The 12,589-nt window shown below is 49.0% G+C and overlaps 2 protein-coding genes across 2 annotated transcripts in view; one reads left to right on the top strand and one right to left on the bottom strand.

Annotated features, from left to right (window-relative positions):
• Positions 1-10,610, bottom strand: part of LOC135805113 (multiple epidermal growth factor-like domains protein 6) — a 40,517-nt gene extending 29,907 nt beyond the window's left edge. The window contains exons 1-2 of the mRNA XM_065319112.1: positions 10,446-10,610; positions 277-356 (exon numbers count right to left, since the gene is read on the bottom strand). Of these exons, the coding sequence (XP_065175184.1) occupies positions 277-356; positions 10,446-10,512 (147 nt within the window). The 5' untranslated portion in view covers positions 10,513-10,610. The remainder of the gene's footprint in view (positions 1-276; positions 357-10,445) is intronic.
• On the top strand, positions 5,458-9,827 carry LOC135805112 (uncharacterized). The gene has a single exon (XM_065319111.1). It carries the CDS (start codon positions 5,990-5,992, stop codon positions 9,305-9,307), a length of 3,318 nt encoding a protein of 1,105 aa, XP_065175183.1. The 5' UTR covers positions 5,458-5,989; the 3' UTR covers positions 9,308-9,827.
• Positions 10,611-12,589: the final 1,979 nt, after the last annotated feature.

Here is a 12,589-nt window from a genome sequence, read left to right as displayed (position 1 = left end):
ATGTCGCGCAAGATACTACGTTTCTCTGGCTCAGATGTACAATTTTAAATAATTATTATTTTCACCAAATAGTGTAAACTTATCAAGTACATATGCGGAAGCGATATTTTCATGGAGAAAAAGAAGAGAAATGCAGAGTTCAGTATATTTTATAAAGGCATTTGTGCTCTAGGCAATTGCAAACCACTAATACTCTACACATCTACATTGTATCTTCAACAGTTGTTCTGTCATGTTTTGTCCGTATACATCGAGTGTTAGAGTGCCATATCTCACCCGACTAGTCGGACACCAAGTGCACTCCTGGTCTTCAGCAACACATTCACAAAGAGTCCTTGCTTGTGAACAGTTTTGCCCTAGTTCCGTGGGGATAGCAATGCAAAAGAAATGACACAGCGGTTCAGTAAACACTAAACACCATGGACGTATTAATTTTGGTTTAAACTACCTGAAAACCGTATAATAACACCATTGAGTGGGAAAGGCTGATACCGTATTATCTCTACTATAAGCACGGTCCTTTATTTTTTCAATGTACCTCCGCCCCGTGCTATTATTGGAGACGTTCCTTTATTGGAGACTGTTCCGTTATTATTTCAACCTCATTTCAGAGGCTTGTTGCAATGCCAAATTCATGTCAGACACACACATTTCAGGGTTTTGTCACCGGTACAGATAATGAATTTACACAGTGTGCTTATAATGGAGACTGAGCACTTTATTTTTTGAATGCCGCCCCAAGGTGTTCTATTATTGGAGACGTGCTATTATTGGAGACTGTGCTATATTAGAGACTGTGCTATATTAGAGATAATACGGTATTGGGCAAAAGATTACACAAGCCGCGTCAATGAGGAGACAATAATTTTGAAGATATGAGCAAATGCAGTACGGACTGTTGACTTTCCCACTTTCCCACTGTGAATTCTGTAGCATAGCCAAAACCTCTGTGAGAAGGCAGCTTTGCCTCTTCAATTGTAAATTGGAAAAAGCAACAACAACAACAACACCAGCCACACCAACAACAACAGCAGCAACAATGCAACATAAGTTACATGTAGTTGATAATGTTATCCAGGAAGGCAGCAACATTGGCTTTATTGTCTATCGTAATAGGTTTTTCATTTGACCCGACGAGACCACACGACGCTTGCAGACCACAGCATGAACGGTTCACCAGCCACACTCCACGAAAGCAAGTAGTATTACTCCTGACAAGTCTTGTTTCGTTCCACAAAGTTGACGGGGAACTCATCAGAGGAGAAGCAGTTGTTGAATGAAGAGGTTAAGCTGAATAATGCTATTTTATTGTCTATTTCAACCGTGCACTTACCTCTGTAGCAGCCTATTACATCGCACCATACAAAAGTATGCGCAAGAAAAACACATATTTTTCTTTGGCCTATAACTTTCTTTGTTGTCCATTGCAGCCGTCGTCGTAGGGCTGACGTTAATTAAACCCTATACCCCCATACATACACACACACACACACACACACACACACACACACACACACACACACACAGCTGATTTGACACTTGGCTGACGCTTGACTGCCTGCAGACAGTGTCAATAAGAAAGCTGGACAGCAGTGTCAGTCAAGTGTCAAATCAGTCAGCAACTGAACCAACTTTATAGGGACAACCTGTAACGGAAATGCTTCTCCCCCTGGCCCTCGCCACACAACAACGCAAACTCTTGATTGTATCTTCAATACTCTTATATTATACCAAGAAATGACGAGGGCGCAGGAGGAGAGAGAGACGAAAAGACTAGACAGAAAACGACGACGGGAAAGACTCCCGGGAAAAGACTCAGAGGATCAACAAAGAACAAGCAGTAATAAACCGAGGACAAATCGTGACGACCAATCAGGGACTAATACGTACAGAACACATGACCAAGACCAAGACAACCAGACCACGGACGAATCACACACGACTCTCATTCCCAGACCAAACTAGCACTGCGCATGTACTGCATTCACTTGACAGTCACTCTCACACAGACGGAAGCACATCCTCACACTCTGACAACGCGTACTCCTGCATGCACCACATACCATAAACGTCACACATCACACCATACTCGCGCGTACACCTAGACCATATATGACATCAGACACTGGACTCCACCAGACAAGAACCAAATACAACGACATGCGTAAATCATAGTCGTAATACAAATAATGTTACATAGCCCTCTCTTTTGGGGAGAGTCGACCTCGACTCTCGACTCAGGGAAAATAAAGAACAGGCAGAACAAATGACAAACATCAGAGAAAAGAAACAGTAGGTCCCTTGGTTGTCGGGTAGTTGTGAGCCTGACGAACGACCGTATGGCAAGCTTGTACGGCTTGGCCAGTCCGTTGTTGTTCCAGGTATGGTGCGCCAAGCAGGGCAAAAAACGAAACACAGGTACAAGAGCATTCGATCAGTACATGGTAAACATAGGAACAGCAGGCATGTAGGGTTAAACCAACAGTGAGGACAGTATAGACGAAACAAATTACTATGGCCGCCATTACGCAAATAATATTATAGAGAAAAAACCACAGGGATTGAACCTGAAAAAAACCACAGGGATTGAACCTGAAAAAACCACAGGGATTGAACCTGAAAAACACGGAACTACATCCGCTTCGCAAAAAAACGAGAAAAAAAACTGGCAGGGACCGACTGGGGCGCGCAAGGGCCAACCAACAACACACGGAACCCATAACACCCGCAAGGCAAACCGATACAACAAAACACAGGATCCCTGCAGACCACCAGGCAGACCGTGGCTCACCATGATCAGACGCCCACCCAAACGAACTAGAGAAACCCATATGCCGAAACACAATAATTACAAAACCATACGCTCACAAAAAAAAATTCAACCTGGATCCGAAACGAGAATCCTACAAACCATCACAGGAAACCAAACAGTTACACAACTATCCCCTCGCGCACTGACAGCAAATATACGCACACTGCAAACACCAAACCCTTTACTGGTAGCGACTCACCGGGAAAGAGGCTTGCTTGTAGTGCTGCGCGAGGTTGAACCAGCCTGATGAACGACCAGTTCCGCTTGCCGAAATAAAAATAATAAAGTCGCCACACGTCGACAAAACTGAAAGGAGAAACGAAAGGACCACGGCGAGCATAAACTACTTGTGGAGAAGTAGAATCAGGTTCGAGCCAGTCTCCACGTTGGGCGCCACTGTAACGGAAATGCTTCTCCCCCTGGCCCTCGCCACACAACAACGCAAACTCTTGATTGTATCTTCAATACTCTTATATTATACCAAGAAATGACGAGGGCGCAGGAGGAGAGAGAGACGAAAAGACTAGACAGAAAACGACGACGGGAAAGACTCCCGGGAAAAGACTCAGAGGATCAACAAAGAACAAGCAGTAATAAACCGAGGACAAATCGTGACGACCAATCAGGGACTAATACGTACAGAACACATGACCAAGACCAAGACAACCAGACCACGGACGAATCACACACGACTCTCATTCCCAGACCAAACTAGCACTGCGCATGTACTGCATTCACTTGACAGTCACTCTCACACAGACGGAAGCACATCCTCACACTCTGACAACGCGTACTCCTGCATGCACCACATACCATAAACGTCACACATCACACCATACTCGCGCGTACACCTAGACCATATATGACATCAGACACTGGACTCCACCAGACAAGAACCAAATACAACGACATGCGTAAATCATAGTCGTAATACAAATAATGTTACAAACCATTTCAGCTATCAGTAATCAGTCAGGTAGTGAGAGCTGGCATGCAACCATTGAGTTCTTGGGGGGGGGGGGGGGGGTAGGGGGGGGGGGGGAGGTGACGACGTTTTGAATGACCAAGGGTCTGCAGTGCATGTAACTGTGTTTGTACTTGTAGTACTTGAAGAACACATGCCAGGACGAGGGTGTTGTTGGTCACACTGAAATGAAGCGCCTCTGTAAGCTTTCATGCCTGATGACATTTGGACCTAGAGAGCACTAGATGACTGTGTCTCTGAGCACCAACTTACTTCAGCACCTCGCTCAAACTCAACTATACTAAGTGTGAATTCCTAAAACACTATGCATTATGCAGGGAGCAGTGTTTTTTTGCAGGTTTTCCTAATCTCAGGTTCAACGGGCTTATCCTGTACCATGGAAGTTATAATTATTTTAGTCAAGCGACAATTCAGTCGACAGGAAAAGTACCAGCTCCAACATTGAAATCAGCAAATTCTCTAGTATGACTAGGCTTTCCTCAAATCGATCGGCCGAAAAATTCGCAGAAAACGAGACTCATTGAAAATCGCTAAGCTTTTCGCCGATTTTGGAGGGTTCCTTCGAAAATCGCCGAAAATCTACCAAATGTTGCAAAGTGCGCTTACGGGCGAATGATGTTGCTGCAAGCATGACCACGGCTCGAGCTCTCTACTTCAGTACTTGTAGTACTAGTGCGTTGAGGTCGTGTGACTCGTGTCCTTTGACCTCCTCTCAAACAAACATTAGCCATTATGAAGATCATTATTAGTAAAAATACTACACTACAACGTACAGTTGTGGCCAGTTCCATCTAGAAGAGCTGTGTTTCCAATATCTCACCAATTTTGAAGCCAATATGCCAGCAATTCCTTTACCTGATTTTCCAATATATTCCAATTTTGCAGCGGATTTTGCAGCCGAATCTGATGTATTTTGGAGCTGAGCAAAAAGCCGAATAGGCGATAAAAAACAGGCCGATTTGGGGAAAGCCTAAAGCGGGATTCGCAGAAGCTTTTTTGCGATGCGACACGCGATGCGACGTGATCTGCGACGGACGCGTGTGATGCAAACTCGCGAAATACCATTCGCAGAAGAAGTCAGCGATGCGACAACGCCTTGCTGATTTGGCGCGAAGTTCAATGCAGGTGGTTACATCACCATGGTAATCGCGCGGTTTGGTACAACTTGTACAAATTTATAGGCAACTCTTGAACCTTTGTACAACTTTGCTGTAGGAAAGGTCAACATCGTACGCCAAATCGCTTGTCGGATCGCAAAAGTTGAGCCAAGAGCCAAGCTCAACTTCTGCGATGGCCCAGTTGCGGCAGTTGCGTTGGGTGCGAGATGGCTGCGATTTGGGGATTTCCCGGTTTCGCGGCAGTCGCATCGCAAAAAAGCTTATATGAATCCCGCTTGAGTATGACCTTGGCTGCCGAAGCCACAAACTCATATATTTTAACGATATCCATTTCAAAAAAAATGCAGACTGAACAAATGAGTTTGCTAAGCTAATTTTGGCAAGCAATTCAAGCCCCCCCCCCCCCCCCCGTGCAAGGAACTGCACATCCAGAGGTCCTTTCCAAAATATTTTAGAAAAAACACCAGGCATTCCTCACCTTTTCGGAGGCGGACCTTGTAATGTATATATAACTGAACCTATCTATCTGTATATTGCTTCACTATTCATTGATCATGCTGTAAGCCTACATGGGTAGTGTTTCACCCAGTATGACAGTTTGCCCTTTCATCAATCATCGTGGTCTGCTGCACACGATGCATGGACGCGTTTCCTTTGTTTTGCATTGCTTGCTGTATGCACGCTTTCAGTCTTATCATGCTATCGTTAGTTCCGGTATAGTGCGTTGTTGCGAGTCTTGAGTGCTGTGCGTAGAAGTCGTACCACCGCACTCAGTATCGCTCTAGCCCGATAATCCATATGCATCTGAGTTGGCTGTACTCAGTTGCCTTTTGGGAACTCTTTGCCATGAGTTCATCAGTAGTTCTTATGTTGTCGTTTTGCTCTCAACTTGTTTTCTCTCTCTCTCTCTGAAATGTTCTTCCCTGAATAACAACTAATTACTTTCGTACTGCCTGTTGGTCGAGTTGGCGTGCATGCCTGCGTGACTGAAGTTCCATAACATCTGGTACCGAAACCCGCTGATACCTGGTGCGACTGTGTTGTCGCTTGGTGGTGGGCCTTGATTTGGAAATAATGTCGCTGAAACTCGATGGATTCCTGCGGACGTTCCGCGGAAAAGGAGATGACCTGGAGACGTTTTGGTCGAAGTTCCGTGTCCTGGCGGATATCCAAAAGTGGGACACGGAGGAAAAACGGATGCAGCACCTGCCCCTGGTCCTAGATGGCCAGGCGTTCAAAGTCTTCATGTCCATGGCGGAGGCGGACAGGAAAAAGGAGGCAACCGTGAAAGCGCTACTTGAAAAGGCCTTCGCGCCTGCACCTGCTGATTCTTATCAGCAGTTCCTGTCCCGTCGCCTACGCCCTGATGAGGCTGTGGACGGCTACGTTGCTGACCTGAAGCACCACTTGAGCTTAGCTGGCCACAAGATTACAGACGACAAGGACCCGGTCCTTTTGGAGCAGGTGATTTGCGGCTTGCCACCGACGTTCGCGCGAGACATTCGTTTGCAGGGTGCTGGACAGGCCCTCTCCGTCAGTGACGTGACAGAGAAGGTTCGCGCTTTGCAACTGGTTGAAAGCGCTGCATCATCGCATGCCATTGGCGCTGCTGCCACCGAACCAGCGAAGTCTTTGTATTGTTACACGTGCGGGAAAACTGGGCATGTCAAGAAGACCTGCCGCGCTGGGAACCGGGAACCCCCCACGCAGAGCTCGTCAGCAGGCCCATCTTCCTCAAAGAGCAGCCGAGTTCGTTGCCATCATTGTCACGAGCTAGGCCACATCCGGAGAGACTGCCCGACCAGGAGAACACGGGGCACTGCGTCTGCTGGTGTCTCTGACCAGCCAGGAGGAAAAACCGATTGCTGTTTGGCCCTGACTACATCATCGTCTTCCCTTATCCGAGTGTACGTCGATGCCTGCCGCGAAAAGCACGACGAGTGGACTCGCCTGAGTTCTGTGGTGGACACTGGTTGCACGCGCTCTCTCATCAGCCGTGCCGCACTCCAGAAGTGCAATGGCTTGCGTTACATGGAACAGTGTCCGGACAACATGCTCGCCCTCAACGGTGAATCGCTGAAGATACTGGGTAGCGTCCTGCTGAACCTCCGTCGACTCGACGGACCTGTGCACTTGGACCTACTGACTGCCGTATCTGTGCTGGTTGTCCCAGACTTGAGTGTCCTGAACACCGACATGGTCGTCGGCAACGATGTAGTGACCCGCGCTGGAGGTATGCACCTGCAATACGCTGACGGCTGTCTGTTGTCCGTCTCATTTGGCTGTGCCGCTGTGCCTGCTGCTGTTAGTGCTGCCGCTGATGTGCTACCTAAGCCAGCTGACAGTACTGCTCGCACCTCCAAGCTGTCCCGCCACGTCACGGTCAACCACTCTGGTGACGATGTCACACTAAGTGTTGATGATGGTGAGGTGCACTGGAATGCAGCCGCCGGCTACTGGAGCATGAAGTGGCACTGGAGGGACGACATGCCACCTGCTGAACCGATTGGGTCAGGGATTGGCGAATATCCCCGCGCCAAACTCACCGCCGATCAGGAGCTGCAGTTCAATGCTGAAGTAGATGCCTGGATCCAGCAAGGCTGGCTGGTACCACACGATGCGGATGTTCACGGACCACCGGGCGCCATCCTCCCATTGATTGCGAAGTGCCAAGAGCACAAGGCCTCAACACCGGTTCGCCCTGTACTGGACTACCGTGGGCTGAACCAGCTCATCCGCAACCACCCTGGGTGCAACACCCCTGTGTGCGGTGAGAAGCTGCGCAGCTGGCGACAGGCTGGTGACAATTTTCACATCCTGGATATACGGAAGGCGTACCTGCAGGTCCGTCTTGATCCGTCGCTGGCGAGGTTCCAGACCGTCATTTACAAGGGTAAGCCGTACGTCATGATGCGCATGGGCTTCGGCCTTGGGATTGCGCCAAAGCTGATGAGCCTGATCGTACAGTACGTCACTGGCCCCTACCCTACTGTAGACAGCTATGTTGACGACTTGTTTGTGCCTGATGATCTCGTCACCACGGTGGAAGACGAGATGGTGAAGTTTGGCCTACCCACCAAACCTGCTGAATGCTTGCGATCAGCCCGCGTCCTTGGTCTCCAGCTTCACAGCTCGAACGACGTCCTGCAGTGGCGACGACGCACAGATGTCGACCTCTGCTGCCCAGCGAGCCCAATGAAGCGCGATGTGTTCCGCTGGTGTGGTCGCCTGCTTGGTCACAATCCTGTGTGCTCCTGGCTCAGGCCATACACTAGCTACCTGAAGAGATTGGCTGACTCGCTCACTCCTGGAGGCTGGGACGCCAAGGTACCACCAGAAGTAGTAAGCCTCTGCCAAGAGCTGTCTGGTCGCGTTGAAGGAGAATATCCGGTACACGGTGCCTGGTCCGCTCCACCTGCCGCACAATGGTCAGTATGGTGCGACGCATCCAACATTGCCACCGGAATTGTGGTGCAATGCGGTGCAGATGTTATTGAGGATGCGTGCTGGCTGCATCCGAAGGATGATCGTACGCACATCAATGTCGCCGAACTTGATTCGGTGATGAGTGGCCTTCAGCGTGCCACCGCCTACGGCCTCACGAGTGTGCGCCTCCTGACCGACTCCAAGACCGTACATGGTTGGCTGTATAACCTGCTGCATGACATCCGCCATGTCAAGACCAGCGGTCTGTACGATGTGCTCGTCCAACGCCGCTTGCAAGCTATCGACGAGCTTGTCCGCCTCACCGGCCTGTCTGCCGTGGTCGAATGGGTGCCCTCTGAACGCAACTTGGCTGATCGGCTGACAAGAGTACCCACTCCATGGTTGAAGCTCTGCCGTGCCAAGTCTGACATGTGTGCTGTCGCTGGTGATACCACTAATCCCGCCGTGGCCCCGCCCATGGCTGTTGCCACCATCCGCGCAGCGCAGCAGAATGACGGCAGCAACTGGTCTCGGGATCACCCTGCTCGGTGTGCTCGACTGCGCGACCTCGTGGAATCCGAGTTATCCGACGCTGATCGCATCCAAGAGGAGACTGTGCCTGTCTATCACACTGGTGATCACGTTCTTCTCCGCCGTCCTGACCGTCACCAGAAGCGTCTACCGATGTATGAACCTGGTTGGCAAGTCATTCGTGTTCTGTCCCCCTCGACTGTGGTGATTCGACGGTGTGAACCTGTACGTGGTCGCAATGCTGAGAAAGTAGTGAACGTCGACCTGATCAAGCTCGACCCTCACCCCGTTGCCGCAGATGCAGATGTTGACTCTGCTGATGATCGTGATGACATCCCTGCTATCATCCAAATCGACATGGATCCGCAGCTTGACCAAGCCTACGGACTTCGTCGACGGGCTGCAATCCGTCCTCCTCAGCGGTTCCGTGACTAATGTCATCAAGGGGAGAGGTGTAATGTATATATAACTGAACCTATCTATCTGTCTATTGCTTCACTATTCATTGATCATGCTGTAAGCCTACATGGGTAGTGTTTCACCCAGTATGACAGTTTGCCCTTTCATCAATCATCGTGGTCTGCTGCACACGATGCATGGACGCGTTTCCTTTGTTTTGCATTGCTTGCTGTATGCACGCTTTCAGTCTTATCATGCTATCGTTAGTTCCGGTATAGTGCGTTGTTGCGAGTCTTGAGTGCTGTGCGTAGAAGTCGTACCACCGCACTCAGTATCGCTCTAGCCCGATAATCCATATGCATCTGAGTTGGCTGTACTCAGTTGCCTTTTGGGAACTCTTTGCCATGAGTTCATCAGTAGTTCTTATGTTGTCGTTTTGCTCTCAACTTGTTTTCTCTCTCTCTCTCTGAAATGTTCTTCCCTGAATAACAACTAATTACTTTCGTACTGCCTGTTGGTCGAGTTGGCGTGCATGCCTGCGTGACTGAAGTTCCATAACAACCTAGAGATCTCTAGAGGGGCGGGGTTCCGGTTAAGCCGAAATTTGGTAGCTTATACAAGTCTATACAATGGATCAGAGTGTACATGTATTTCAGAAGAATATGCAGCGCTATGGGAATGGGTGTGTCCACCCGAATTCTTTTCACAGATGAAGCTGCAGGAAGCCTCAGCCCTTCTTCAGAAGACTAAGGTTGTAATATTGCGACAATCGGATTGTGTACGCTGGAATGTGCATCATGCTATGACACACTGACAGTCTTTCTCTTAGTGAACAGAGAAAACAGCACAGTTCAGAATAATGTGATTTGGTGCACACTTTTCGACTTTTGGTAAATATTATGCCAGCCATGGGTATGTTGAGAGCCAAGAATTCGGAAGTTAGTTGACACTGACAGTATGAAATGCTCTGGAATCAAACTCTGGAATTGAACTATAATCATGTACTTCAAAGCATATGACCACAGTATTATTAATTGTCCACGTCCGGCACAAGACTCGAAGTAAATCCCCGGATCCACAAGCCCTCATTCCGGATCTAGGCTAGCGTTTACAGCCAGTCGTCTTTCCTCTCACATAAACAATACTAATACATTGTCCAACTACCGATACTCACCGAGAACGAGCGTCGGGACGTATCCCAAGCACAGGACCAGGAGCCACGCTTGGACAGTCCTCTGCATCTTTGCACTGTTCCGCACACGAGGCTGGTTCTGCTGTCCCGCCCTTGACCCACCTAAAATTCCTTCCCGAAATCTTCTCAGTCTGTTTCCTTCTGTATTCTAACCATTCTTTATAACAGGTGATCCGTGGTACATCGCATCTCCAGTGGACCCCTCGCGTTATTTGTTGCGACAGACTGACAGTCTACAGTCAGTGTCAGTCTCAGTCTCGATGAGATGTTTCGAAAGATCTCTCGCAATCTCGGCTATTGATTGGTCGAGATCGTCTTCATAAGTCCTGTGCCAAGAGTCCACTACAGTCTACATTATGTCATTATCATGTCCTGTACTACTTCATCGCGGAATGTGTTTACTAGCAATCGATCTACTAAGTAGTTTTTCCTGTAGGCTACATCAGTTTATGAGCATGTCCGTAGGCTACTGGAAACGTCAACACATTCCGTGGTACCGCCCGGCTACATTATGGATGTACAGATTTTACAATGCACATTATGCGAAGGGTCGAAGGGGTCATGCAGTCCATTGTATTTTTGGAAGTCGTTGGCAGTCGTTGACTCTGAGATAATATCTCCTTGCTGGACGCATTGCTAATCAAAATACCCTGCGTAGTAACGACACGTACACGGAATGTTTTTTAATACAAAGCTACACGCCAGGGCACAAAGCAGCCCACCAGCGACGAGACATGCTGAATGGGGGTGAGGCAGGGCGGCTTTGCCGACCCTAGCCTAGCCTACAGGTAGGCTACAGTAAAGTCTAGGCTTCATTGTAACCCCGGCCGAGAGCTCCACAGAAACAAAATAATACAGACACCTTCGCCTTGGCTTCTTCAGGAAAGGTGTGCCCAGTACTCGACCGCAACGGCCGCCTGAGCGTATACAAGGCTTCATCCGCCCAACCATGGAATATGCTCCCCTAGTCTGGCAAGGCGCAGCCCGGTCCAACCTCGCGAAGCTTGACCGCATCCAGCAACGGTGTATGCGCAGCATTGGCTCTGGGACCATGCTCCCAAGCTCATCAGTGCGTCTGCAAGTCTCGGGACTGTGCTACCCGTTCAAGCTGCACTACATTTCCGGTCCAGCCCAGCTGACAGACATGCTGCCACCTGCTGCCCCTGAGCTCGCCCGCCCCAGAACCCGCCACCAACATCAAGTGAAACACTCCCATGCCTTCCAGTTGTCAAACCCCCTCCCCGCAACAAGTCCTGACATCCCACACCGATCCTTCCCGTTCGGCCTACTCACAACATGGAATGCTCTACCCTCTGCCATCCTGAACGCTCCCCCATCCAAGGCAGCGTTGCAACGCTTCAAAGTAGCAGTGTACAAGTACCTCCTCGAGCAAACTTGTGGGACTGCTGTCGACGTGTCCACCACAGACTAGCATACTACCTGATGGCCTAACTCTTTCTTTCTTTTTTTAACCCCCCCCCCCCCCCCCCCCCTGGTGCGCGTTGTGTGCAAAGATACCGAGACCTTTGGTCGGAGGAGTCCACATCGCCCCACCTACACAGCTGCGCTAGTGGATACTAGTAGTCAGACCCGACTCAATAGTTGTTTGTTCTGTCAACCAACAACTTCTGTGTTCTAGTCGTTTCTTCGTTCTCCCTGCATGCAACTCTGTTATCTTTCTTGTTCTTATTTTCTTTCTTTTTTGTCTCGAGCCGGGTTTGTGTTCTTTGCAAAAAAACCAAAAACAAAACACCATAATTATGCTCCACCTGGGACAACTGTTCGCTCCCTACTTTCTCTGCCTTGCCGGCTTGGGGGACTGGGTATGGCAAACCCTTGTTCAATGGCTGAACAGTACGCCTCATCCATTATTATTATTTTATTATTCTTTATTTCCACGATGGCCCATGGCCAATAAGGAAGATGATATGATTCAAATCAGTCCAGAATCATATAAAATCAGTCTAGCAAGTAAGGAAACCAACACATCGCAGGGGGATGGGGTTACGATGGGGTACAGTGTGAGCTACTACAGGAGCATATGGATGATAGAATGAGGCCAGACGCCATTGATTTAAACGCATGCTTGCTATTTGTTTCACGCAGGTCGGGAGGTAGTTGGTTGA

The sequence above is a fragment of the Sycon ciliatum genome, chromosome 1 (genome assembly GCF_964019385.1).
Source record: "Sycon ciliatum chromosome 1, ocSycCili1.1, whole genome shotgun sequence".
Lineage (NCBI taxonomy): Eukaryota > Metazoa > Porifera > Calcarea > Leucosolenida > Sycettidae > Sycon > Sycon ciliatum.
Note: the sequence above shows the minus strand (reverse complement) of the source record. Positions and strands in the feature narration are given on the sequence as shown.

Coding starts and splice junctions, on each gene's coding strand:
- LOC135805112 (XM_065319111.1), top strand. CDS start 5,990: ATGTCGCTGAAACTCGATGGATTCCTGCGGACGTTCCGCGGAAAAGGA.